Genomic DNA, 27,951 nt, shown 5'->3' with positions numbered 1-27,951 from the left:
TTTAAGTAAAACTACACAACCAAATATCATCAAAATTAAACATTCAGAGCCAATTTACATAATCAAACAAATAATTAACAAATCCAATTGCCAAAAATTTACATCCACATTTTATTCCTTTCTCCTCCTTTCTATTTTTCATTATTTTTGTCTAATATGTACCAAAACTTCAGCTATACAATAACATACAGAAATAGAAAAAAAATAAATCACACTTTTATTCTCAAAATATCCTTAACCCAACCCGGCCCATTCAACACCCGACCCTACTTGACTTGACTCACAGAGTTCACAAAGTCAAAGTCAACGTCAAATTTAATCCGCTACGCAACCGCGCACGTTAGTGTTGATTCAAGTTATCCCACAAAGATGCGCATTTCCTTTTTGCAAATCCAACTCTCTTTTTTTCTAAATCATAAACAACTTCAAATCCTTGTTGAAAATAATTTCCTAATATCCCTGCGGGCCCACTTTCCCCTTCATCACCACCGTTCATCAGCATCACACATCCTACTTTCCTTTTCACTTTCTCATCATCAACGAACTCATAAAAATAGTTTCTCCTAGGCATCACCACACTGGAATTTCCCCCAAAATGTAATAACAGCTGCGGCACATTTTTTGAACCGGAATCCATATAGTAACACGGGCGAAGCCCGGTTTTTTCTTCAACCGGGTTTGCTCTTTTAAGAACCGGTCCAATCCTCCGGTCGAATTCTGTCACCACTGTTTCATAGAACTTCAAAGGTAACATAGTAAAAGTCGTACCGGAATCCACCACCATTCCGCCGTTTCCTCTTCTGTCAACTCGATGTAAGCTAGCTGGCGCCGGAATCTTTGTTTTTCCGATAGATACACCTTCGAGTCCGACGCTGTAGAAATATGGGTGTTTTGGGTTTTCGAGCATTGGGGTGTAAGCGTAATCGGAGTAATAATTCTTCATCTGTTTCATTTTTTCGTCGACTGAGTATCGACCGAGAATGAGCGGACTCGGTCGATTAACTTGATTGGTGTCAAAAGAGTGAGAAACTAAACAATAAGAGAAGTAATTTCCGATTTCCGGTGAGTTATTCGCGAGTTGCGCCGGCAACGAAAGAGTTCCCCGGCCAAACCCAGCTACTCCGATAGGTTCACCAAGAGCACTGTGAGCACACCCAAATGTAAAATTCTGCAAAATCAATGACGGAGATGACATGGGTATCGATAATTCATCGCTGTAAAGCTTCGCGATGAAACTTCCATCACCATAAGCATAGTAAAAAGGGGGACACGAATAACCCTTGCAATCTGAAATTTCAACATCTTCAAGTGGGCATTTCGCAATAGTGCAGAGGTCTGAGGACGGTAGCGAAGAGTGGACGGCGGAGCAAGCACGTGACTTGCACGAGACAGGGACGGCGGAGGTGAGGTTAATAGGGCCAGGGTTAGGGATAGAGGTAGGATTATACTTCCCTTCACAGAGAATACAATCAAAGGGTGACAGGGGAGCCAAACGACGTCGCTACCAGTATCCATGTATAGCGAAATAGTCTGTGACCCAAGTGAAAAGGATAGAGTATAATCACTTCCCGGAGTTAGAGGAAGCGAAACTTGACGGTGGGGATGACGGTGGTGGTGTAAACGAGAGGCGGAGCGAACGGTGGTGGATTTGAGAAGATGATGAGTACTGTTGAATTGGGTTCTTGAAAAAGAATGCTTTAAAGGGAAAACCAACGTTCCAGAAGCAGAATAGAAAAGGAACAGAGAGATGAAAACGAAAATAGTGAAGAAAACAGAGCAAGAAGAAGCCATTGTTGGTGAAAACAGAGGTTTTGCAGAAAACAGAGTATTGTTTCAAATGAATAAATTAACAGCTGAAAACTGTACTGTACCTTATCTTCTATGTACACAGACTCACAGATAGAGAGAGAGAGAAGAGAGAGATTTTGCTTTGTTTGTTGTATATAAAAGAGTGGAAGAAAACAGAGATTTATAAAGGAGGTGGCAGAGGAGAAGAGGACGAAGCTGCTGCTGCTACTGGTTTAGTGAGGATTTAGGGGAGGGTTTATGAGAAATAGTAATCTTTTAATTGTACATAAAAAGGAGGGCCATTGCCAATTGCCAAAGCCTTTCTCTTTGAACTCAAACATTCCTACTCGTGGTCCGGAATGGTTCAGTTGGTTTGGAGGTGGCTAGAATCGATCCATCTTAATGTCTTATCGTATAATATTTGCTAAGTTTGGTTTATATTTTAAGTTATTTTTAATTTTGTCAAACACTCTTAAAAGTAGGTTTGATCAATTTTTAAATCAATTCAAACAAGCTCTAACTCTATCGTTACAATTTACATGGAATGATTTAAGTCAAATAGATGATTTATTTTAATTCATAATTTTACTTTATTTTTAAAAAATGATAATTTTATGTCTAATGAAATAGTGTCTCATGATTGGCCAAGTGAAGATGGGTTTCCAAGACCCAAATCAAAATAATGATGGGGCAAGTGAAGATTCTTTGATATTCAATGTTACAAACTTTTTCTAAACTCGAATTTCAAATGTTATTTTTGTAACTTCAACTCAAATAGTCCAAATTCATATAAATATTTTAACATTTGTAAAAAGGAAAATCACACTATGTTGAAAACCTTTTTTGGCAACTTGATTAATTTAAATTCGTATCAGAAAATACTGATTAAGATAAAATATTCTTCAATAAAAATGACCATATTCAGAGGATTCAAATAAAAATCCCATGATTAAAGTGAATACTTATTTCTTTAGTACGAAGGGAGCAGTAAAAAGTAGAGTAAATAGTAATATGCTATCGTTGTAGAGAAGTAAAGACAAGTGAATCAATTTGGTGCTTGCACGAAACGTACAATTCAGAGAATGGGTAAAAACAACTTGGAAGTGACTGCATGACCTAATAACTCCATTTCATCAGGGGTTTGGTATATCATAAAATTTTAACTTTTACACCCCGTTAGATCATTTAAAAGATACGTATAAATAAGCTTTTTGGACCAAATATACCCTTAATATATTTGATATAGAGCAATTTTTATTATTCTACTATGTTCAAATCAGTAAACTAGAAAAGTTTTAGAAATAGAAATCAGAAACTATTTAAGATAAATATATCTGAAATCACATAATTCACTGTTTGTCCTTAAGGAAATTCAACCTTATTGTACTCGAGGTCATGAATTATTTCCTCCCAAGATAAAACGAATATACATGTTATTGGTGTAGCAGTAACCTATATTCTAGTAACTTCGACAAACTCAAAAGTCTGTAATAAATCACACAAAGACTCAATATTTACGTGTAAGAAAATATGCAGAAGAAGTAACTATTCATTGGATAATGCTAAATGGCTAGAAAACTTGGTCAGGATTTGGCTAGAAAATTTAAAAAGTGTATAATATCTTTTTTATTTTAAAATAAACTAATCTTTTTTTCATTTTTTAGTTAAAATGTATCAAAATTAAAAGGGTAAAAATATTCAAAAAAATAAAATAACATAGATAAAATATCATTCTGGCCAAAATGTCTTTTTCTTATTCAATGCTGAAAACTAAGAGTAAACCTCATCATTTATAGCCAAAATATTGGTTGAAAAGGCGTGAACTCATCTATTCAAAATAAGCTTGGTGTTTGTTGGAAGAAACGCAGGTCCTTCCTAATTTTTTGTTCTGCGGATTAACAAATTAATCGAAATCGAGTGACGATGCGCAGAAAAAACTCTTTGAGGTGTTTCTATATATGAACACAAAAATTCTCCTTTTTTTATCCTTTCATATTTCATCTTTATCTTTAAAATTTTGTTTTTATAATTTTATCTTTGATTTTAAAAATAAAAATTATTTACACTGACGATATGACGTCCATACTCATATGCTTTCAAATGAGGGGACGGGCCGTTGCGTATGGAATGGTGTGAATTCTGATAGTCGTATAGTGTCATTATGTAGGAGGAAAAGACATGAAGTTGATGGAGATTGGGGATTCCCCACTTCATTTTGGTCCACTTTCTACTTCATAAAATGTTTTATAAAATGTTGGTATGTGGTAAGAATATTTTGTATCTATACACCATTCAAAATTTAATTATGTATGGAGTTAAAAAAAACAAAAATTTACTAGACACCAATATATTCTTATGTCTATTATAATTTGGATGTATCTTGAGTTCTTTGAATCTTGTGTAAGTCATTTAAAATAGTTTTATAATTCCTCCGTTTTATATTATATAGTTCTGATTGACCTGGCATATTTTTAAAGAAAATTTAATTAGAGTATATTTTATTAAATCAATATTATTAATACTATTTAGGAACTATAAATTTTGCTATTATTATTGTATATGATTATTTAATATTAAGAATAGTATAAAAAATTATTTGATTTGCTAAAATATTTATTTTAATATATGAGTTAAGTAAAATGAAACAAAATATGAAAGAAATCCAGGTTGTCCCTAATAACAATTGTTTTTGTATGAATTGGGACATAGTGAGTCATTAGTTTGGTTTATGAGATAAAATAAGGATATTTCAAAATTAAATTTGAATAATTTATACTTTGTTTAGTTAAAGGTATAAATCATATTTCTAAAGTGAAATAAATTAATTCAAAAGTTCAAAAATTATATTTTTAATACCGAGACAACTTAATCTGTGAATCAAATAACTCCTATAGGTTTAAAGTTATAGTGAAGCATAATGAAACTCTTTTTTTTGTGCATTTTCACAAGATTTTTTAAAAAAAATATGTATGAAGGGGTCAAATTGTTTTGGGGTGAAACATCATATTCAATTGAAAATGAACAAAGTACTAGCATATTTAAAAAAATATACATTTTCAAAGGCTTGTGTAATTGAATTTGAATGGAAAGGCATCTTTACTAGTTGAATTGACCGTTCTTGTCTCATATTAAACGTTTCCCACTCTTATTTTTTCGTTTGATTAGGGAACGAGTTATCTTGGAATTGTTATTCTATTTTTAATGAGGGAAAAAAAATTATAATATTGAGATAAGTTACCCAAAAATTCCAACTAAATATAAAAGGTACTCATTCTAAAATTAATTATTTTTTACCCCTCATGCCAAACGAATCAGTATAAGGATAATTATTCTATGCATGCAATAATATTAGGAGTCATTTGATTTGTCGATTAAATAATTTTGAAATTATAATCTTTGGAATAATTTATTCCACTTGGAATGTGGGATAAATAACCTCAAATTTGATGGGATAAATTTATACTATATTATTTAATTATTGACTTATATAAATCTATCATGGGATTATAATAATTCTTATCCAAGTGCATGGATCTAAAGCAAACAGTCACTTTCAGTATAAGCAAGTGGATAAAATTATAGATTTTGAGTCCTTTTTTGATTAAATATTTACATTTTAACTAATCCAAATTAGTTAAAATCTTCTATAATCAGTTTATGAAGGAGAGATGAATGATAACAAGAGATTTGTAGTATTATTACGATTTCAATGATCTTGAATAACGTGAACAATTTTTTGAAACAATTCAATATAGATCTTCTCTTTTGTATAACTAAAGGGTTGTTTGATTAAGTGTATAAGTTGGTCAAACTAACTTATAAATATTTTTTCACTTATTTACGTATTTAGTGAATAAAAAAAATTCTTATAAGTCAAAATCATAAAAGAAAAAAAAGGGTCATAAATTGAACACTCATAAATTATTTATTTTCAACTTATAATCACTTTTTGTTTGATCAAATCTTTTACGATTTTAACTTCATAAGCAATGGAGAATAGGACGTTTGAGTAAACTTGAAGTATTAATACTTAGTTTTCTAGTCAAAGTAGAGACTAAATATGAGCCTATTCATTATGAAAAAGCAGTACAAACTTGAAGTATTAATAGTTAATTTTATAGTCAAAGTATAGACTAAATATGAGTCAATTCAATACGAAATCATAGTTTCTCCGTTCACTTTTACTTGTCTATTATATTAGATGTATATTTTTATTTTTTACCTTGTCACTTTTAGTATTAAGAGTGTAGCCCAGTAGGATCAAAATAGTTCATTCAAACCTAGCTATTTCAGCGGAAAATTACATTGTTTATAAATTATTACAATTATTATTTTTATGTATATATAATTGATATTGAACCTCCATTAACTTTTTTGTGAGTTTTACTTTTCATATTTTGAACCGTCTTTGTAACGACTTGTTCTTGTCGTTATAGAAAAACCAACGGGGGGAAATTTTGGGTCGGAAATTTTTTTCGTAGTAACTTGGAATTTTCCAACCTTGTCCAGATTTGGACGAAATCGAAGTCATTAAGGTGTAGGGAAATCTGGTAACAATCGGGTGATTTATTTATGATTATGATTACATGAGTGGATAGATAACTCGTTAAGGAATCCATACGACTTTACGGAATTGAATTCAGGCGAGTAGAACTCCCAGAATCAATCTTAGCGTGAAAGGTATTTTCTGAGCGTCGTGGGTTAGAGGTGTGTTGTGAAATGAGAATTTTGAATTTTTTTAAATACCTCACTGGTTTGTGCAAGCCGCCTTGGTGGGGGTTTTGGCAGCTCTGGCGGGGCTGCTAAACGACGCGACTTAAAGTCGTTAATAAACCCATAAACGACCTTATTATGCACTTTTCGACTTTTAGAGCTAAAGAACGAACCCCAGGCGACTCCTACTCGTTTTTCACCATTCTTGAGGCTAAAGGTAAGTTTTTCACTCCCCGAATCCTTTTTTCGATCTGTAGAACGTAATAGAATGGGTGAATATTGATGGAAGAGGGTTTTGTTATAGATTCTATGGTGGAAACAACTCTAATTTGGATAATTGGGATCATGGGTTTGATCTAGGGTTCATAGAATTGTTAGTAATTCGGGTAATTAGTGATTATTTATTGATTTCCGTATTATATTGATTATTTGTAGACCAAGAACAAGCAGAACGAATCCGAAAAGGGAAGGATCAAGTTTCTTAAGGTTTCAAGCTTGTTTCGAGGTAGATAATGGTTGTGATTCTATGATTGTTTGATGTATGTTTGTTCTTACTTCATTATGATACATATATGTATATTAATGTTGCATTATTGATTACACTTATTGTAAATGAGATAGATGAATGATGGTTACCATAAAATCATGACTTAATTGTATGATCTTGAGGATATACTTGTGATTGTGGTGTGATGAATAGATCGGTTGCCACGTTGTGGCATAACTAACTTGGATCGATTGCCACATTCTGGCATAATTATGGGATCGATCGCCACATTCCGGCATAATCATTGGATCGGGTACCACGCGATATGCTAACTGTTTGGGTTTGGGTTCCATGAGAGGACCAATGACTTGTTATAATTGTGTATTTTGAGACATGTGAAGTTGTTCGTTGTTCGTTGTTTGTAATGTTGACGATATTGTATATGTTCGATATATGCATGTGATTATATTATTGTTTGACTTTATATGTTGCACTTAGTGGGATAGCCGCGTGATCCTACTAGTATATTGTGGTTGTGTACTGATTCTGCACTTACTCTTATTTTTGTTGAGTACAGGGCATCTTCAAGCGGCTATTGATAGACCTCGCTTAGGAGATCAGTGATCGTTCGAATTCAAGGGTGAGCCAATTCTTTCGGGCTGCCATGGGTTCTCTTTCGACTATGTCCACCATTTTCGGACTTAGACTATGTTCTAGTTAGTTGACTGGTTCATTAGATTGGGGTTGCATGCATCCCTTCTTATTTAGACTTGTTGAACTTTAGATATTTTGGTACATTGACTTTCAGGTTCTAGGCATTACTTCCGCATTGTTAGTTTATTATTGTTAGACTTTTGTTAGAGTTTATGGGAACTCTATTTATTTCCTTAGTATTTAACTTGTTTCCGTAACTTAAATGTCTTAGTTTTGGTTTAGTTGTTTGGTTTGAGTTGTAGTAGTGGTTCTCCCACCAGAGAGTTAGTGTGGGTGACAATCACAACGGTCAGGGTCGTGACAGTCTTAATGAAAAATTTTATTTCCTCATTGTTTAGCGTATGAAGGAAAAAAATTCTCCAAATTTCTTCCTCAAATATTAATTACTTATTCTCAAATCATTTTTCAAAATCTAAGTGTATATAACAATTACTATATCTTATTACTTATGGTAAAATATTTATATTAATTATTATTTATTAAAAAACATTCAAAATTTAAAATAGACAAGTAAAAAAGAACGATAAAATATCAGTGAGATGAATCAAGATTGGATAAACCTAAATCTTTGGACAGGTAACAACCCAGGGAATATTTGAACTTATTTAATGTCAGATCAAAACTTTAAATTAAATTAAATTTAAAGAAATTAAAACTAGCAGAAAGTCAACCATGTCAAGGTCAAACAATAAGAGAGAGTATCATCAATGGCATGAGCTGTATTAAGAGCACAGAGTCCATTCATTGCCCAAAATTAAAGACACTTCACAGATCTTTTGTTGCAGCTGAAAGCAAATGTTAACTAAGTTTCGTTCATTTTTATTCGTTTAGTTTACGTTTTACACACCTTTAAACAATTATATTTGAGAAATATAAGGATAATTTGTAGAGGGACACAACAATTTGTGTAGGTTGTTGTCTAAGGGATTTCTATGTTACAATTGTTATAATCTGTATTTTATCGACTCTTACTTATTTTGATAAATCTAGGACATTCTTGCAAAAATATAGGTCGTGATTTTTCATTGATATCACTAAATTACCTATATATTAGCCTTCGTTGTCATCACTATTAATTCTAACTTATGCCTAATTATAAGAAAATGTCCCAATATTTACCTACACCCACACCCCTCTCCTCCAATAACCAAGAAGAACTCAAATAAGTGAAGAAAAAATTATATTGAAAGCGTCATCTCCAAAATATGTTGTGCGCAGTCTGAATTAGTCAGGGATTCAATAAGGTAGAGAGAGGAGCAATTACAAGGTTCATGAACCTAATTCCAATGAAATGGCTATAGGGACGACTCTTGCTCTATATCCAATGCTCTTGAGTTCAATGTCACTTCATTCTACTAATAACCCATTGAATATTGATGATGACATTTCCCACCATGAATTAATCATATTAATCCCCTCCCTCCCCCCCCCCCCCCTCCCCCACAACCCTAATTTATGTTGTCTATAGTCTATTCCCAACTAAAACCAACCAAAATTATTGTGATTAATGTCCACTCAAGAGCTAAATTGTATTTATACCAATTGAAATTACTTTGCAATTGCAAGAAACAAGCAATTTATTGAATTCATATTGCTATTAATTAATCTTTAATAGAAAGTCTTCATTTTATAAAGATGATAGATCGTAGAGGTACCACCTAGCAATTTATGAATTTTTTTTTGTTGATGTTAAATTTACAAGATCATTTGTGAACCCTGAGGGGTAGCTCAGCTGGTAAAGGCCTGAGACAAAGTCCTTCAGGTCGCCGGTTCGAGCCCCAGCAGGGCCACTGGAGGCATTACAAACCGGCCGCGTCTCCAGGGCCTCGTGGAACTAACCGTGGTGGACCCGCCTTGAAACAGCGGGACCCGGTGGGTACATCTAGTCGGGTTCGCAAAGCGACGCCCGGAAACCACGGTTAAAAAAAAAAAAAAAAAAAAAAAACAAGATCATTTGTTAGAATTTACTAGGCATAGAAATACAAATTTATTTTTATTTTTTAAGGGGGTGGGGTGGAGGGGATTTTTTTTATTTTTTAAACTTTATTGTATAAAGCTACTACTCCCTCTGTCTAAATTAATGTGGCACTTTTCATTTTCCAAGAGTCAAATAGTTTAAGTTTGATCAGAAATTTGCGCATGAAATCTTTAATTTTTTTGAAATAAAGTTTATATACTTGTAAACTACGTAAAAAGTACTATAAGTCACAATAATTAATAATTCAAAATATTTAAAAGATTTATGAAAAACTTACGATCAAAGATAAACTTATTTAAATTTCAAAATTTGAAAATTGTCACATAAAATGAGACCGAGGAAGTATAAAAAAACTCATTTTTTGCATTGAATAACAGGAGGCTAGAAACTATTGAGTATATTGGTGGCCCACTTTCCAGCTCACCAAAACAGATAAAGACATAAGATTCCTTACGTGGCACCTTACACTGTGCTGCCTGCCAAATCCTCTATGTAGGGCTCATTTTAAGGATTTTTTCTAAGTTCAGAAATTAGGACCCTCATTTTAATAACAAGGTACACTTTAAACCCATCTTGTTTTATCCTTTTTTTCTCTTTTGTCACTGGACCATTTATTTTGGACATTCAAATCTCGTGTCCTAACTCACTGTCTCTAACTTGTCACTACCATATAATATCATCTTTTTAATTTGTCGTTCGATGTCTGGTACTCGATTTGAGGTCTCGAGTATTTTTGACTAATTTGAACTCGTGTTGTGTAAAGTTCATTAAAAAAAGATACTTCATGCGGAGTTTTTTCTTCCTATTTTTTCAGGGCTCAAATACAAGATCTTTGATTAAGAATGAAATAATCTTATCCATTTTTCAACTTTCTTCTTCATTAAGAAAGAAACTTATATCAAGATATGTTTTTTTTCACGCGATGCTAGGGTTAATTTGAGCGCATATCAATTAATTTCATGATATACCTATTATTTCCCACTAGTACGAGTATCAAGTAGTTTTATCCATCAAGATTTGGACAAATGAAAAAAATTGCCTAATATTATTGTTTCAGTTGAGATTTAAACCTGAAATATCATAATTTTTCAACCTATTTCACTGACCATTGGGCCGCGCTTTACTTGACATAAAGTATCTTTACTTTAATTTCTTCCCAAATAAGTTGTTCTCAATGGCCATCAAATTGGTCCATCAATAATTAAAGGGACTACATACTCAATTTTGTTGATTTTACCCAACTCTATATCACAATCCCATTGACATATATATAATTAATAAGATGGATATATATTCCTACAAAAATTTCAATGAATAACCGATCAAAGCATTATTCTCTTTTGGAGTCAAAGGACAATCCAATTATGTGAAATTTATATATACTTGATGTGTGTGTAAGACCAATATGTCTATCACATCAATGGAATTTGAGAAGGATATGATGAGGACAAACACTTGCATCTAAAAGTCATATTAATGCTTTTTACTAGATCAACATGGTTATGGTGTAGCGGTGGAACTGTTTCACCCTTAATCAGAAGTCTGTGGTTCAAACCCTAGGTATGCAGAAAATTTTGTTGGGAGCGCCACCCCACATGGACCCTACAATATGCGATCTGAATTTAATCTGCAGACTCCGAACACCGAGTGAGAAATAAAAAATAAATATTTACTAGAAAGAAAGATTGATAGATAGATAGATATGTATGGGGTTGGCTAATGGAGACCAAAAACTAAGAGTTAGGTGGTGAAGTATTTTGATTATGACTCATGATTATTGCCATACCTATATTGCATTATTAACTTTGAACAAGAACTCTCAAGTGTTGTCCACATCTTCCTACTCCCTTACTACTTTTTCTTTTTAAGATTGTCGTATTCTATTAAAATACTTACTATGTTACAAATCTAACTAAAGTTGAATAGCATATAGGACAAAGGTACACCATATTTGAGAGCGGATATGGAATTTTCATTAAGGGATCCATCACCAATATATATATACATAATAATTAACCTTATATATATAGTGTGATTTTTCGATGAAAAAAATTGACTGAACCCCTTCCCGATTCATGCTCAATTTCGCTAAAGATAGTCCATCTATGTGCAAAGAAAGTCTCTTTTTTTTCTGCTTCTATTGCTTGACTAGGTTCAGTTTACAACGAAGTGAGATATCTATTTATCAATTTTCTATGGATACAAAGTCATTCGATAACTTCATTTATGGAAAGTATATCTGGTGAAATAATTGAGATGCATGTAAGCTATATACTGATACCATTTTTGTTAAAAGAAAAAGGAGTACCAAAGCCTATAAAGCGTAATTTGCTAAATGTATTTAATATGAAGAGACATATCTTAACTAATCCAGTATTATATTGCCAAATATAATCATCAGTCAATTAAGTAGTACTACTGATAAAACTGGTGGATCCCAGTGTGGAATTGCTAATAATTGAGTACATACTTTTAAAATGATGCTTTAATGACTAATAATACTCAACTTGTTGGTAATCCCTTACCTAACTCACTTTCCAAATTTTACTGTTCTATCCATAATCTATTCATAAAAAAAATGTTACTTTATTGGTTCATATATATCCATTCTTTATCTACTAATTATGAGAAGATTAGTTGAACTAATAATATAAGCTAGGAAGGCCTAAGAATTCATCAGTATAATTAATATGATTATCCTTGTTAATTATTATTTAACTACACAATAATTGGAAGCTTCAACTACCAAGAATTTTGCCGTCAACGTGTGGACCTGTATGGGTTCATTAATTTGGATTACAACAAAAAGGACAATTATGAGCTTGGTTCAAAAACTTTTGGTTGTCGATGTTCCTAAATAGATTCAGAATTTAAAATTAATGAATGTGAATAATAACAGGTGATTTATAAGAATGACTCTTGAGTTTTTTTTTTTTAACCGTGGTTTCCGGGCGTCGCTTTGCGAACCCGACTAGCTGTACCCACCGGGTCCCGCTGTTTCAAGGCGGGTCCACCACGGTTAGTTCCACGGGGCCCTGGAGACGCGGCCGGTTTGTAATGCCTCCAGTGGCCCTGCTGGGGCTTGAACCGACTCTTGAGTTGAATCAGTAAAATTGATGAAGTATTTATTATTCTTTTTTAAAGGGTAAATTGAACAAATAGCCATTTTAAAAATCCATATTTAATGAATAACCAAAAATTTATCCATGTGAAAATCACCTTTAGACTTGCGGGCTTGAAGTATCGTTATATCTAAAGTTAGATTCTACCAAAACCTAACTTCAGACCTCATGTGTATATGAAGTTGTTTTTGAAGCGGCTAAACTTTATATTCTTATGAAGTTCCATTTTCTTATCTCCTTATTAGAATTCCAATTTCTGCCAATCCACCCCTACCCCACCCCCACCTCCAAAAAGAGATACTCACTCTGTCCACTTTTATTTGTCAGATTGCGCTTTTTAAATGTCAATTTGACTAATTTTTAAAGTTAAATTAGATTACACCAATTCGATATTTTAAACAATAAAACTAGATATTCAAAAACTATACGAAAAGTACTATAAATTGTAATTTTTCACATATCAATATGGTGAAAAAATATATCGTAAAATGTTAATCAAAGTTCTTATAGTTTGACTATAAAAAGGGAAAAAAAGGAAACCATGACAATTAAAAGTGAACGGAGGTATTATATGACACGCTATCTCCATGCAAATGATCAATTTTCTCCAATATAGTAATCCAGCTAATTGTTTCATAGAAGTGGCCATAACTATTCAGCCCAACTCTACTAGCAATAGAAACCATTCATGTGGCTATTTTAAGAGAAACAAATCCATAGGGGGCTTCTTAATTACGTTTCTTTTAGTGTGCAATTATTGTTGTTGAAGTTTTACTATATTAGTATCCATGATTGGGGATATAGTACAGACTATGCATAGGACTACTAAGGTGAAAAGACAGAATGTATTTCGACGAAATGCTCTGGAGATTTTAGGAGGACGACAGACCCGCTCACGACAATAAGGAGAAGCAAATCCAAATAGTCCAATGCCTAGCAGATAAATGATGTAACAAAAAATAGACATGATCTTTTTTCTGTTTGTGATTTCCACCCAATGTTCGGTATCCATTTTGAAACTGGATCTTACTTTGAGAATAAAGCGCTTCCCACCAAAGATGACTCCAAAAATAAAGATGATGATAATGAAGTAGTACTTAACTTTAAAGAGCTGTATCCAGGCTATCTTCATGCCATGCTTGTGAGCTAATAGGTTAGGGTGCTACTGGAGAATACTGTCACGTAATGGCAACATCAACCAGCTAATACACTACCAACAAAAGAGGAAAAAGAGAGTGCAACAATTGTCCCTCTTTGATATCTTCTACTCTATTCTTAAATGTGACAGCTTTCCTCTGTTCTGGTTTCGCCAAGTTTCACCGTGTACATTATTAAGAGGTGAATCCAAAATTCAAAATTTTCATTTTTCAAAATGAGTGGATCTTATTTTTTTCGTTACATACACACATAGTTCGAGCCAAAAATAGTGAGTTTCGAACCACCTTTTGTGTGGATAAGTGTCGATTAGAACCTACGTTAGAGAAAAAAGTGCGATCTTAAAATTTAAATTATAGTAAAGATAGAAAATTGAGTCACTTCAATCTTTAGCTGTCATGTTAGATTAGTCACAAATCATATTGGATCGTCATATCATAACTCAAAATTTCTCCGTAACTTGGATCATATAGCTTGTTACGGAAACTTGCAATATTCGAGTGTCTAAACTTTGTTATTTTTCTCCCAGCAAGCAGCAGTTTATAATGAGAAAACTTGTCACTCCGAAACTATATTCTATAATCTTAAGGCATTTAGGATACTAGCAAATTAAACTATCAGCAAGTGTTTCTTTTGCAATAACGCCTCCTAAAATATAAAGGACAACGGGTCAAAACCGGGATGTATGTATATCTATTGCACAAAGATTTTACTGAATGTTATGATTGATATATACTTTTACCTGACCAGAAGATGAAAAAGAAGCCATGGTTGATATAATGCACCTTGAATGGAACAAATCTCACATTATTTTGCCAGTTGAATCTCAATCTGCTGCTCCTGTCAGGGTTTAAAGCTGGATATTGCTAACCTTCTATGATTATTTTTTTAGAATACATGCAGAGTGGTATAACTTTGTAAATGAAGAATCTTGTAATAGAACAGTTGCACAAGTGTGAAAACAACTAGTGAGGGCAGATGAGAAAGCAAAAGTTTGTTAAAACTCTTCTGTTTCTGAGGCATCAACTCTTTTGATGCACCAGTTTTGCTCTCTGTTGTGGTACAGAATATAAGGAGTTCACCAAATAGTCTAATGGTGAAAGAATAAGATATCGCTAGACTGCCTTTATTTTGTCAAAATAGAATACACTCTGTAGTAATCTTTAACCAAAACCCTAAGGAACTGCATCCCATTTTAACATTTCTAAGGCTAGGGTTGGTGCGAAAACTCTATTCCTTTCTGCTAGTTTCCCACACTCTTATTCCTGTTGGTTTAGAGGGTAAGGAGGACAAGAAGGGAAGCGACGGGGAGTAACATTGAACAAAGAGTACTTCAGAGGCATAGCAAATGATGCAAAATTTGAAGAGGTAACCAAGTCTTCTCAATTGGTTGCCTTTAATTTCTCCAATTGACTATCATACTCATCTGGAGGAATCAACAGCCTTAAATCTATATTCAGTGAAGTGAAAAAACAGAGACTCAGCAGCTCACTTGTCATCAAATTCTGTGAGATTCTTGGGGTATAAGCAACTCATCCAAATCGTCAACAATGACCTGTTGATATTTTGAGAGTAATTTTAGTTAACAGGGGATGTTTTCTAACGTCAGAAAAAGATAGAAAGAAGAAGACTTACCTCAAAGTTGTTACCATCAAAGGTGTACTCCACATACAATTGCTTAGATTCTCCTGGACAAGGATCACAAAATCCCATAATTCCTGATTTCTTTACACCCTCGTGCAGCTGCATATAAATAATGAGACATGAAATATCCAATAGTAAAAAGTAAAACCATCTTGAACAGACAAGATATTGGCTCGTTGTTTCATGAACTAGTGAAATGTAAGCAAAAATATGTCCATATGTAATTATTTTCATCTCAACAGTTATTCCAAAGAAAGCGTCCAAACACTAAAAGTACATAGGCTAATATTGATTAAACAACAGATGTGTAGCTTTTACAGAGGAGATAGTCAATTGTGTTCATTTTTTTCTATGTAGTACGAATATATCATTAATTGGCATCAAGGAGATGCAAAAGAAGTAGAAAATTAAGTACTGTTAGCTCCATAACAGTTGATCAGTCAATTAGATCAAGGAGCCAACAAAATCGAAAAAATCAACTGGGACAGATACAGGCTTAAGGAAATTCCAACTGTAGAGATTAACTAAACATCTAGCTTTCAAAATATGCGTTGGAGTTGAGGTTTCATCAATATATCTGTGATTCCTTTCATTCCAAATACACAAAACGATTGTGTTCCTTGCTACTAAAGGAAAATTTTATCTATGTGAATTCAACCTAGGGAAAATCTCGGAAACCTAATTTGTTAACCACATGGAGCCTAAAACATGGGCTAATCCTCATGATATACAATGGCTATGTTAATCTACCAGAGAAACACAAAATCTTGCAAGTCCCAGTACTCCTTCAAGCCAAACAGACAAAATGACAGGAGCACCAAGAAGATATCTTGACATATCATGATTGTGTTCCATATAGCCCATCTTTTTTCCTTCTCCTCCTTTTGATGCCATCTAAGCCAAACACGTCCCTAACCTTCTCTTAGCTACTGCAGCTGTTATAATTCTCTTTCCTTTATGACCTCTAATAGCTTACGATGTTCATAGAGAAGATCAATTAAAGCAAGTAATATAACTAAAAAGAAGAGTAACAAGGCATCAAATGTGAAACAAGGAATCCTTAAGACTGATAACAAAAAGAAATCTATTAAGAACAGACTATGTAAAAACGGACCTTTAGTTTCCCCGAGTCGCTCACAAGAAAATTTAAAGGTAGAGTGACATCAATGATTTGAGAAGCCACTTCATCTTTCACTTCCTCTATTTGATTTCTGTTCTTCAGAGCTTTACGACTGCCATACAGTGCTTTTGTAACAACCAGTCCACCTGTTTCAAGCTGTCTACTTCTTTTCCTATTGGCCACATTTTGCAATAGTTGTTGAGCTTTCTTAGCAGCCGTCCTAGCCTCCTGAACCTACAACAATGTAGTGTGTTAGGAGCAAAGCTGCAGTAGAGGTTGGCTTCACATTGGACCATCCACTTATAAGCTCAAGGAAAGAACCATGAGAATGCTTCATAGACAAAACAATATACATTCTCTATCATATCAGAAGAGGCAGTGCACAACGAACTGCATCAACACTTAGAAACTACTGAAGTGGACAACAAAATATTGGCTCACAGAATGTCCCAAGGTACAAGCGGGGGATTGAGAGGATTTATGTTCCAACCCCAACTAGCTTGCGATTGAAGCCTAGTTATTTATCAAACATCCTAATGTCTGGCTGCCAAGAACAGGGGAAGCTATTTATAGAATTCAGGCAGTAGCAATGCCAGTCACCCGAAATATGTATAATTTATAATTACCTGGACAAGGGTTTTATCCATATTTTCTGATGCCTTCTGCTTTTCGCGCTTAAGATAAAAAGGTTTCACAACAAATCTCTGCAAATATAGAAGAGAAAAACAGTCAAAAAGAGACTGGAAAATGAGCTATTAAGAAAGTAAGAAAATTATAAAGTATAATCAATGAGATACATTTTGCTAACACAAGGCCCCACAACAATTCAGAATAAATAATACTTCCTCAATTCCAATTCGTTTGTCTTACATTCCTTTTTAGTCCGTTCAAAAAAGAATTGTCTCTTAAATTTTTTGACAACTCTTTCATTCAAACTTTCCACATGACATGTTTACGACCACAAAATTAAAGGGCATTTTCGTACATTCTACATATCTTTAGTTTAAGACCACAAGAATGATTCAAAAGTCTAATTTACTTTCTCAAACTTCGTGCAAGTCAAAACCAGACAAACAAATTGAAACGAAAGGAGTAAAGGAAAAGATATCTCAACAAGAGAGAAATCGGCAGTCATGGAAACTGAGCAGTTACGAAACTAGCAAGCCATCATTTCAAGGAGACATTTCCTCATATTGCCACCACGAGGAACCCCCCCCCCCCCCCCCCCAACCCCCCTCCAACAACTCAGAATCAAAACCAGTGGCTACAGTAAAACATATTTGAAACATCCAGGGAAGGAAATAAGTAGAAGCAATATGGGCAATCAATTGTAAAATCTTTAAAATGGGTAACTACCAAGGTAAACCTACTCATAGGTCACCAAATAAAAAAGAAGTTAAATGTTTTGGCATAACTCGCTATGGATATTGATATGTTTATCAGAAGAACTAGGATATCTGTCTTGACCGAATTAAGTATTCTATAACAGAAATACAAGGAAAGCAGTAATATAGCAAATTCCCCCAGAGAATAATTGAGAACCACCATGTAGTTAGCTATTGACCGAAAAGAAATTTTCAAATGTCAGTTTGAAGACAGAACACAAACCTTCAGTACAAAATACAGTGAGGTCGGTACCACAAATGCTCCGGTGGCAAAAATAGGGTTCAAATGCCTAGAAAGCAATACCTGCATCCATAAATATTTAGCAAAAATGAGAACACTTGCAGTATGAACAACGAAGATCTTGATTGAGACAGATAATGTTTAGATAATGGTAAGTTCTTTGAGCTAACTTATTTAGATGAACTTTTTTTTTTTTGAAATTGGTAACATAACTTATTTATAGGAACTTAGATTATCCACTATCCATAGAAAAGTCAATTTTTTGGGGGGACATCACCGGAAAAAAGTAGATTAAAAAGAGTGAATCAGATGGCTGAATACAGATCATAGAGATTATAGCCGCTCAAACATGCCATTCCATAAGCTTCTTAATGCAAGACAGCAAAGAAAAGCAAAAGAAATTTTGTTATTTTTCTTTAGGATTCACTTTCTTGGTTATTAAACTAGGCAGAACTAAAGACCCTCTGAATTATTTCAAAGCGACTCCAGGCAGACCAGTTTGAGCAAATGCCCCGCGATACTTGCGATTGCCACTGCCACCCCAAGGCATTTCAAGGATGCCTCGCTCAGAAGTAAACCGTAGAATCTGCCCAGAAAACGTCTTTTAACCCTAGATAGATTAATGCTCTATTATTTTCGCTATGGTTTATGGCATTGAATGCAAAAATAAAGTTAGGTTTGAAATATAAGCAAAACCTTTCACCTATATGTACCAATTAATTTGCAACTCCTATCTACAAGTTACAGTACAACCAAATAACTTTCAACTGGCCAGTTATAGTTGTGTACTTGTATTACTTTTTGATTGTTTCACAAAGTTGGATTAAATCATGCGTTTTAAGTGGGTGTTTGGCCATGTTTCATTGTGAAATTTGAAAAAAGTAGTTTTTGTTAATGAAAAATGATATTTGAAAATTGGAGTTGTGTTTGGCCATAAATACAAATTGGAGTTGTTTTTTACTTTTGTGACTATTTGGAGTGAAAAAGTGAAGATATCGTTTAGTTGTTTTCAAATTCTTGAAAATTCTCGATTTCAACTTCAAGTAGAATTATGGCCAAACATGTTTTCCAGAGTTCAACTCCTGAAAAAAAAAATCATGGCCAAACGCATACCTAATTTTGGTGAAACCATCAGAACCATTATCCAATCAAAATTAGTTAAGATCATACGTAATATCCAATTCCTTGAGTAGGAAATCTAGTTTTTGCATTGTAGGATATAGTATTTCATTAGTTCAACGCGTTGAGGTACCGTACTATATTCTCAAAATAAGTGATCTTGCATTAGTTTAGGTTCGTTATAATTCGAGATCATTATTGACTCCTGATCATCTTGGAAGTGCCTGATTAAGATCATGATCAAGAAGCAACTGTAGATGCAAGAAATTCTGGGGAATATGTACCCAAAGTCACGAACACATGTGCATGCATATGAACAAGCAAACCGAAAAGGAAAAAGAAAGAAAAGATAAAAGCATGAAACCAAAATAACGCATATAAGCACAAGTTGAGACTACTTACAGGAACAATCAACTTTTGTCCCCCACGATGTAACTCAAACTTCCAAAAGATCCCCTGTGAGAAAAAAAAAGGATATGAGGTGTAAAAAAAACATGAAAATCATGTGCAATCTTGCAACAATGACTTCTAATGAATTGTAAAACATGTCTAAAAAAAGCATAGACGAAAGTAGGCACCACTCCTCTTTTCTTCGGGAAGGGGTGAAAGGAGTTAGCTTGCCAATATATACCTGAATTCCTACGGTATACAGCATCCGAATGGTACTGAATTCAGATATTTTTCTTCCACCTCCCAATTCAAGTTCAAGTGCCGTACTGCAATATAATATAGAACGTCCTGAGAAGAGGCTACCAATTAAACATGAAATTTTGTGCATGAAGATAAATCCAGTAACCTGGATTATGGTGTTTTTGGCTTAATTTGAAGATACGGTTCTCTGGGAACATATTAAAAAACAAGCTGAAAATCCAAGAAAATGCCATTCCTGGTTCAAACTAGAGAGCAGAAAATACAAAGAATTTCAATTGGTTTAAGACGCAATGAGTTGTTTTACAAGATACTAGGAGGTTTGCTCTTCCCAGAAGTTGGTAAAAAAGTTTTACCTAATACCAGAAGAAATGTGATGGGATGATAAAGAAAACAATCAAGAAGAAAATGAGAAATTGCTTATATAACCATCTTTTACAGAAATCTATGATGCCTTTTTTCCAAGACACTAGCAGGTTTGCTCTTCCCAGAAGTTCTTAAAAGGTTTAACTAATACCAGAACAAATTGAGGGACTTATAAAGTAAACAATCATGAAAATATTGTTAAATCGCTTATATAACCAGATTTTACAGAAATCTGATTACAAACAAGAATTTAAAACAATAGCTAATGCAAGTTATGTATTGACTTACTCAAGCTACAATCGAATACTAGGCCTAGTCATCACCATTTTTGTTTTGATAAGGTAAAAGTTAGGCCTTAGTCATCACCATTACCATGTGCACTACGCCACTACCCAAAACTAGATACACGGAGATGAACAAGGATCAGAGAGATTTGATCATTCAACAAAATAAATCTAAAAAAGAATTGCAACACATCAAGTGTACCAGGCATTCATTAGCTTATTCAGACCACAGATCGTTTAGTTTATTTAAGCAAAAAAGTACAGAATATCAAGGCTTAGAACCTTTAACTTTAACACAGTAAAAGCAATAAGTCGAATACTATTCAAAAAAAGAAATGAGGAATTATTAACATCAATGAACCTTCCGATTCTGGCTGCGATACGCCCATGTGATTTTGTGGAGAAGCGGTGGGTGTAATTAGCCGTTGCACCAAATGACCCTGTCCCTAGCTGCATTACGTGGATGCAAATTATAGGTAGATAAAAGAATACTCAAAGTCTCGCAAAATTGGCAATGTTAAGATGCTGCTTGAAGGCGGGTTATTGACTTAATGCCACTTAATATCATTTGAACCCAATGTACTTCTCATGTTGAATTTGTTTAAAGTGGGAAAAGGTCTGTTTGACAGAACATGAAGTTGCAAGTCTGTTATATTTGCATTATATACACAAATAGACTCATAGTTCTAAAATATGTTTGGAGTGGCCCAACATATATATCATTCTATTTTCTTCTCACGCGGAAGTAAGGGAAATTAGAGGGTGGAACATGAACAGGTCACGTTATTACAGAACCTAATACAATACTATCATTGCTAACTTCTCCATGTTCCTGCTAGTACGCTAGTCAGAACTTTGTGGAACATCTACAGCTCTAAAATAACCTAAAGCAAGTGGGAGCAAGAGCAGAAGAAATCATAATCTTATTTTTTAAGAACAAATCAAGCAAAGGTCTTGAATAGAACTCGACCAGCTTGTCCAGTTTGAGTTCCTTTCATTCTTTTTTATTAGGGAGCATTCCACTGTTAGGGCACATTTCAAGGGGCACCAATCTACACAAGTTCATTTCCCAGATTTTGGCAGTAGAATATTCGAGAACTGCTAAAACTGAAAGTGCATTTTCTTCCTTTTTCTTAATTTTAAATACAAATTGTTACTTATGTCACTTCATTTTTTTAATCAGGAAGCTTCTCACTACCGTACAGATTTTTTTTTCTCAAAATGATACTAAACCAAACAATTGATACTAAAGTAACATAGCAACCTAAATAACCATTTAAATTTAATTCAACAGCTTGGTAAGGTTTTTTGGACACAAGTCATGACCAAGTAATAAAAAGGCCTACTCAGATGTAGGGAGATTATGCTGTGTAGTCTACTAGAAAGCTGGATTTGCATTTAATAGTTGGTGTGTGTCCTACTTGCCCAGAAAAAAGTAAGTTGTAGGCCACAAAGTAAACAATAAATTAACCATTAAGGGATCCTAATTCCATATCAACAGGTAGATGAGAGAAATTCATCTGTTTTTAACAAAACCAATGAAAATATCTAGAGCATTAATGTTCGTGTGGACTTCAAACCGTAAGTACAGAATCCCTCATAACCAGATCAAAGAAAGTGTCAGCCGGTAATTACTCAATTCAAGAATAAACAAAGATGATATGGTCAAGTCTTAAATAGGAAACAAGAATTCTTAAATTAGCTTTTATAAGAGAATGTAATCAAAAGATAAATGTCATTAGAGCTAGAGCAGAAAAGTGGAACCTTGATTTCTCCAGAAGCAGACCTTTTCTGCTCTTTCCTCTGCCATCCAACAGCTATAGATGACTCTGGACCTAATGAAAGATGTATCTGCACAAAAAAGTGAAAGGGGAAACGGAAAAATATAAGATTTTCTTGATAAGTTAAAAAGAATGAGTGAATATCAGTAACGTGAGATGCACAGAGATTTCATGCCTCAGCCCCTAAACGAGTATGTTCCAGAATGCTATGGTCCAAGAGATCATCAATCTTCTGACTTAAGTTGCAGGCACGAAGCATAAAGAATAGTAGCAAGTAGCAAGTAGCAACTATGAAAAATTATTTTTAAGCTTCTAGATATGTATCAACTCAAAAATAGCTTACATTTCCATGAGCGGTATCAGATAGCTGGCGAGTCCAAGTGTTGGAGAGATTAACAGAACCATCTCTTAAAGACATAGCAAGACCCATTGTTGCCGTAGAGTGAACAGATATATGACTGATAAGACAAAGAACAGGTCAATATTTGGCTAAAATTTTTGAGATCTGCAACACATAGCAAAATGGATCATCCTACCGAGTTGTCTGTACTCCTAGTAATGCTCTCAAACCCATAGACCCCATAAACTCTATTGACGAAACTGATGACATTTGATGCCTAAAAACAATAGATGCAGCACCACCGCCGGCATTCCCATTAACCGCCAGATTTCCACCAATGGCAACAGCATTGTTTTTGGAAATCTGAGACTGGACTTCACTAGCCATAGCCATCCTGGCAATCAAGCCCCAAAACATGTAAGGTAAGATGAGGTAATATCAAGAGGCATTGCTGAATAATCATATAGAAGACAAACTTGGACTTGCTGAATGATCAACATGTTGAAGGAACAAACAAACAAAAAATTCAACTAGAAACATATTGCTAACTATGCCTAAACAAGCTTAAGCATTAGTGTTGCAATATCGTACAATAAAGTAAAATTTGGTGCTTCTGAACAAAAATGACAGTAGTGCTAGCAACACAATGCATATTCCGCTAGAGCCACTCAATTCTGCAGTTTCTAAGCCTACAGGCTGCTCAGGTCATTACTTCTGTAGACACGGTGTAATGTATTAAGTAACTGAAGTGCAAATATAATGGAATCATGACAACTGAAATCTCTTGAGGAGATAGCCAAAAGACGTCAAGGAAGATAATTAGGATCAAACTTTTACAAAAGAATGCAGAGCGACTCTTGAATATGTTTAATGGTCTTTAACTTACTTGAAATTTAAAAAATTCTTAGATAGCTTATTAGGGACTCACAACAAGGATTCCTCAAGATCCCTGTTTCTAATATTTTGCTTCACTTCTATGTCATAGAAGCACACACTGAAGCTAAAAGAATTTAAAGCATAAGCTCGTTAGCTCCAAATCCACCAGCATTCTTGTGGGCAGCTTAGAACAATTCTTTTGCAGGTTGTCCCACAAAAATGATAACTCGCATACTTAAAAGAAATTTACTTCTCAGCAAGTTACTTAAAGGAACATGGCTTTGCATATTCTTCTAGGATTAAGGACAAAGGAATTTTAACATGTACAATGTGATAGATGGAATAGTTGGCTTCTGCCATGCTATTGGATTATCAATTACCTAGTCACACATATCTACAAAAGCAATTAAGACATAGAAATACAAAAGAAGTACATATGCTTACCCTTTCATAATGCCATCACCCTCTAAAAACTGTGGCAATGACAGATTTGCCATAATTGACCCAGAAGGTCGGAGATGCGCTGCAACCTTTTGAAGTTCTTTCTGACGACGTAGTCTTTCAAGTTCTTCCTTGATCTCTTCAGCTTTGTTCAGCTTAGTACCAAGTTCCAGACCAGAATTAATCCCTTCCATACCATATATGTCATATATTTGTCTTTTCGTCTCATCCGATAAAATTTCATAAGCTTCACATATTCGTTGGAAATTCTCTGTTGCAATTTCCTTCATCTGAAACAGGAAAAATATGCCACTAAATACTCGCAACTTGACCTTCAGAATCAGAAAAATAAGAAAGCCAGAGAAGTTACTTCCAACAGTTGGCAATTATCTAATATCTTGTAATAATGTTGCTAAGATTTTAAAAATATTGATTTTCTTGACCTCACTGCAAGATCCCCAACCCCCTGAACTAAGAGGATAAAACAAGTTCAATATCATGAAATACTGAGTTTCTACCATATTCTTCCCCATTGTGAGACAGTTTTCTCTTGTAACCTTATTAGTTATTCCTTCATGAGAAAAGGTTTCTAGAAGAAATTAGCAAAATGTAGTAATCTCAAGAAACCACCTATATAACGTCTCACAACCTAATAGCCCAAACACTGCAATAAGAAAGATCTACGTCCTAGTTTTCAGATAGATAAGGCCCTGAACCATAATAATGGCTGTTTGCCAAATAACAAAAATGTAATACAGTACTTACGAAGCCTCCCCTACCAAACCCATAAGACAGAACATGCGATATATGACATTAACTTGACCATCATAAGCAGGAAAACAAGGAATCTAGACACGTACAATTTTTTTCCGCCAATTGGCACTGTTGCATAAATCTTTGATATAGATTCTGTTGAACTCAATATTACGTTTTGCCGATCCCCCACCCAGGAGACTACAAAGAGCAAAAATTTGAAGAGCTGGCAACTATTGAGTTTTCTACCACGTTCTTCCCCATTGGAAAGACACTTCCTCTCTTCTACCCTCTTTTTTTAGGCTAAAGAACAGAGTTTTAGAAGAGACTCGAGCAGTTATTACACAAGGATCAATATGTAGAATCTCAGCAGGAATCACTTGTATTATGACTCTGAACCTGAAAGCACCAGCAATTGATACTTATGATCTTGGTCCTACTTTTTCAAGAAGATCCTGAATATAGTACCAGCTAACAAGCTATTAGTCCCATTGCACAAAACATGTACCAAGGACAAAACAATGTTATACCCATCTTCAAAAATTCAGTCAATATTGAATCTCCCTCCACTAAACAAGTACATGAATGAGCCAATGGGAAGTGAGTTTCTTTTTGTCTTTTATGATGGTAAATCGAATACTAAGCACCAAAATTCCAAATTGGATACAAAGTAAAACATTCACAACTGTCTAATCACATGGAAAAAGGTTGAATTTATATCTAATCAATATGCCAATCGCAATGCAAAAACAAAAGCATGGAGAAAAGAATAAATATGCCAATTGCAATGCAAAATACCTGGAAGAAAATTGAGCAAAAGCAAGTACAGCGACTTTCCACCAATATCAAAGGCAAAAACAAGAATAGTTGTAGTTCATACATATCAATCAAACAACTGCTACTTTATGGCAAACTAGTTGAAGTTGACTAGATGAAGGCTATATGTATACATTCCATCTAATCAAGACCCATTTCAACACTACATAATTTATCCCTAAAGGAAAAATAGGCAAACTAGTGTTTTCGAAAAACTAGTTCTCTATTCAGGCCCATTTCATTCCCACACTAAACAATTCACCATTAAAGAAAATAGGCAAACCAGGGTTTTCTAAAACTAAAACAGTTTAAAAACATATCAAAATGTTAAACTCAGCCCCAACCACAAGCTAGTTGGAGTTGAGCTATACAAATCGTCGGTATCCATTCCATCCTATACAAACCCATTTAATTCCAATAACACAAAATTTATCCTTTAACAGGTAGCAGGCAGAAGGTGATCTCAAGCTTATCTGAATACAAACGTGAATTACCCTTTTTAACTCCAAATACACAAATTAAGGGTTCTCAAAACTAGTTGGAACCCTTTGGGGTGGCCCAGTGGTTTGGGCTTGGGACTTCCATGTTGGAGGTCTCAAGTTCGAAACCCCTTACCAGCGAAAGCAAGGGGTTTGCCTTCTGGGTTGAGCTCGTCGCACCGGGCTTGCCTAGTGCGGGTTACCTCTCCTATGTGGTTTGCGAGCTATTGCATAGGAGCAGGGGTTTTACCCTGTGCGCACCCAAAGGGTAGTAGCTGCGGGTTTCCCTTGTCATCAAAAAAAAAAAACTAGTTGGAGATCAGCTATATGAATCCTTTATGTTCTATACAGTCCCAATTTAATTCCAATAACACAAAATTTATCCTTTAATGCATGTAGCATGTGGAAGGTGAGCTCAAGCTGACCCAAACACAAGCGTGAATTATCCTTTTAACTCCAAATACACAAATTAAGGGTTCTCAAAACTAGTAAGAGATCAACTATGTGACTCCTCCTATGTATCCCTTCCGCTCTATTCAGGCCCAATAAATTCCAATAACATAATTTATCCTTTAAATCAGGTAGCAGTCCGAAGGTGAGCTCAAGCTGACCCGGATACAACCATGAATTACCCTTTAACATCAAATACACAAATTAAGGATTCTCAAAACTAGTTGGAGCCTTGGAGGTCAGCTATATGAATCCTATATATCCATTCTGTTCTATAACGGCCTAATTCAATTCCAATAACACATAATTTATACTTTGGTTCAGGTAACATGTTGAAGGTGAGCTCAAGCTCACCCGGACACAACCGTGAAATACCCTTTAACTTCAAATACACAATTTAAGGGTTCACAAAACTAGTTGGAATCAGCTATATGAATCCTATGTATCCATTCTGTTCTATACAGACCCAATTTAACCAATAACGCATAATTCATCCTTTAATTCAGGTTGCTGCCGGAAGGTGAGCTCAAGCTGATCCGACACAACCGTGAATTACCCTTTTTAACTCCAAATACGCAAATTAAGCATTCCCAAACCAAAAACAAGCATAGTACAAAAAATACATCGAAAATCAAAAAAACAAAAAATTAAGCATTCCCAAACCAAAAACAAGCATAGTACAAAGAGTGGACTGTGAGTACCTCAAGAGCTTGATATTTATCAGGGTGATAGATTTGAGCCCATTGACGATAAGCTTTTCGAATTTCTTCATCAGAAGCTTCTGGAGATATATGAAGCAATGCATATAACTCTCTATTTTGCGGCCCACTTTCTTCTTCTTTCATATTAAACTCTAGGGTTTATAACAGAATCTGAATAAATAAATAAAAGGTACTAACAGAGAAACTCCCAAAGAAGATTTTGAAGATTGAGGTAAGAAGAAAAAAACCCTTGAATGAGTTTCGTGAGGTTGAGGTTACAGAGTCGCCATTTCTGAAATTGCTTGCTTGCTGTTCAAGAACAATTACGACTTACCAGTGACTTCCTTTAGATGCCAATACCACCCTCTCTGTTTTTTTGTTTTTTTTTTTTAAATAATTTTCCAGCAATAATTTTATTTTTTTAAAATAAAATGTTTTAAGACAAAAAATGAATTTTCTTTTTATAAAAAATAGCAAATGTTTTAAGTGGAGTTTATATTTTCAAGGGAAAATTACGCGAAAAGCAAACATATATTAGTTAATTAGCTGA

General features: G+C 34.3%; 2 protein-coding genes across 2 annotated transcripts; both read right to left on the bottom strand.

Moving 5' to 3' along the window:
- On the bottom strand, positions 1–1,883 carry LOC125826862 (probable aspartyl protease At4g16563). The gene is given in 2 exon segments (XM_049506204.1): positions 1–1,479; positions 1,482–1,883. Coding segments are annotated over 2 exon segments (1,449 nt in total). The 5' UTR covers positions 1,792–1,883; the 3' UTR covers positions 1–340.
- Positions 1,884–15,449: 13,566 nt separating this feature from the next.
- LOC125826631 (chaperone protein dnaJ 13) lies at positions 15,450–27,737 on the bottom strand. Its single transcript, XM_049505986.1, has 13 exons — positions 27,402–27,737; positions 24,206–24,492; positions 23,082–23,279; positions 22,889–23,003; positions 22,529–22,615; positions 21,126–21,214; positions 20,098–20,182; positions 19,869–19,922; positions 18,330–18,410; positions 17,348–17,425; positions 16,716–16,955; positions 15,593–15,700; positions 15,450–15,512 (listed from the first exon to the last, which is right to left on the bottom strand). Exons 1-13 carry the CDS (start codon positions 27,543–27,545, stop codon positions 15,456–15,458), a joined length of 1,623 nt encoding a protein of 540 aa, XP_049361943.1. The 5' UTR covers positions 27,546–27,737; the 3' UTR covers positions 15,450–15,455.
- Positions 27,738–27,951: the final 214 nt, after the last annotated feature.

The sequence above is a fragment of the Solanum verrucosum genome, unplaced genomic scaffold, assembly GCF_900185275.1.
Source record: "Solanum verrucosum unplaced genomic scaffold, falcon-dt-bn FXZP01000060.1, whole genome shotgun sequence".
In the NCBI taxonomy this organism is placed as follows: domain Eukaryota; kingdom Viridiplantae; phylum Streptophyta; class Magnoliopsida; order Solanales; family Solanaceae; genus Solanum; species Solanum verrucosum.
This window is presented reverse-complemented; position numbering and strand designations above follow the sequence as displayed.

Coding starts and splice junctions, on each gene's coding strand:
- LOC125826631 (XM_049505986.1), bottom strand. CDS start 27,545: ATGAAAGAAGAAGAAAGTGGGCCGCAAAATAGAGAGTTATATGCATTG. Junction 23,004..23,081: donor CTAGGAGTACAGACAACTCG/GTAGGATGATCC, acceptor TTGTCTTATCAG/TCATATATCTGTTCACTCTA. Junction 15,701..16,715: donor GCGACTCGGGGAAACTAAAG/GTCCGTTTTTAC, acceptor ATTTATATGCAG/CTGCACGAGGGTGTAAAGAA.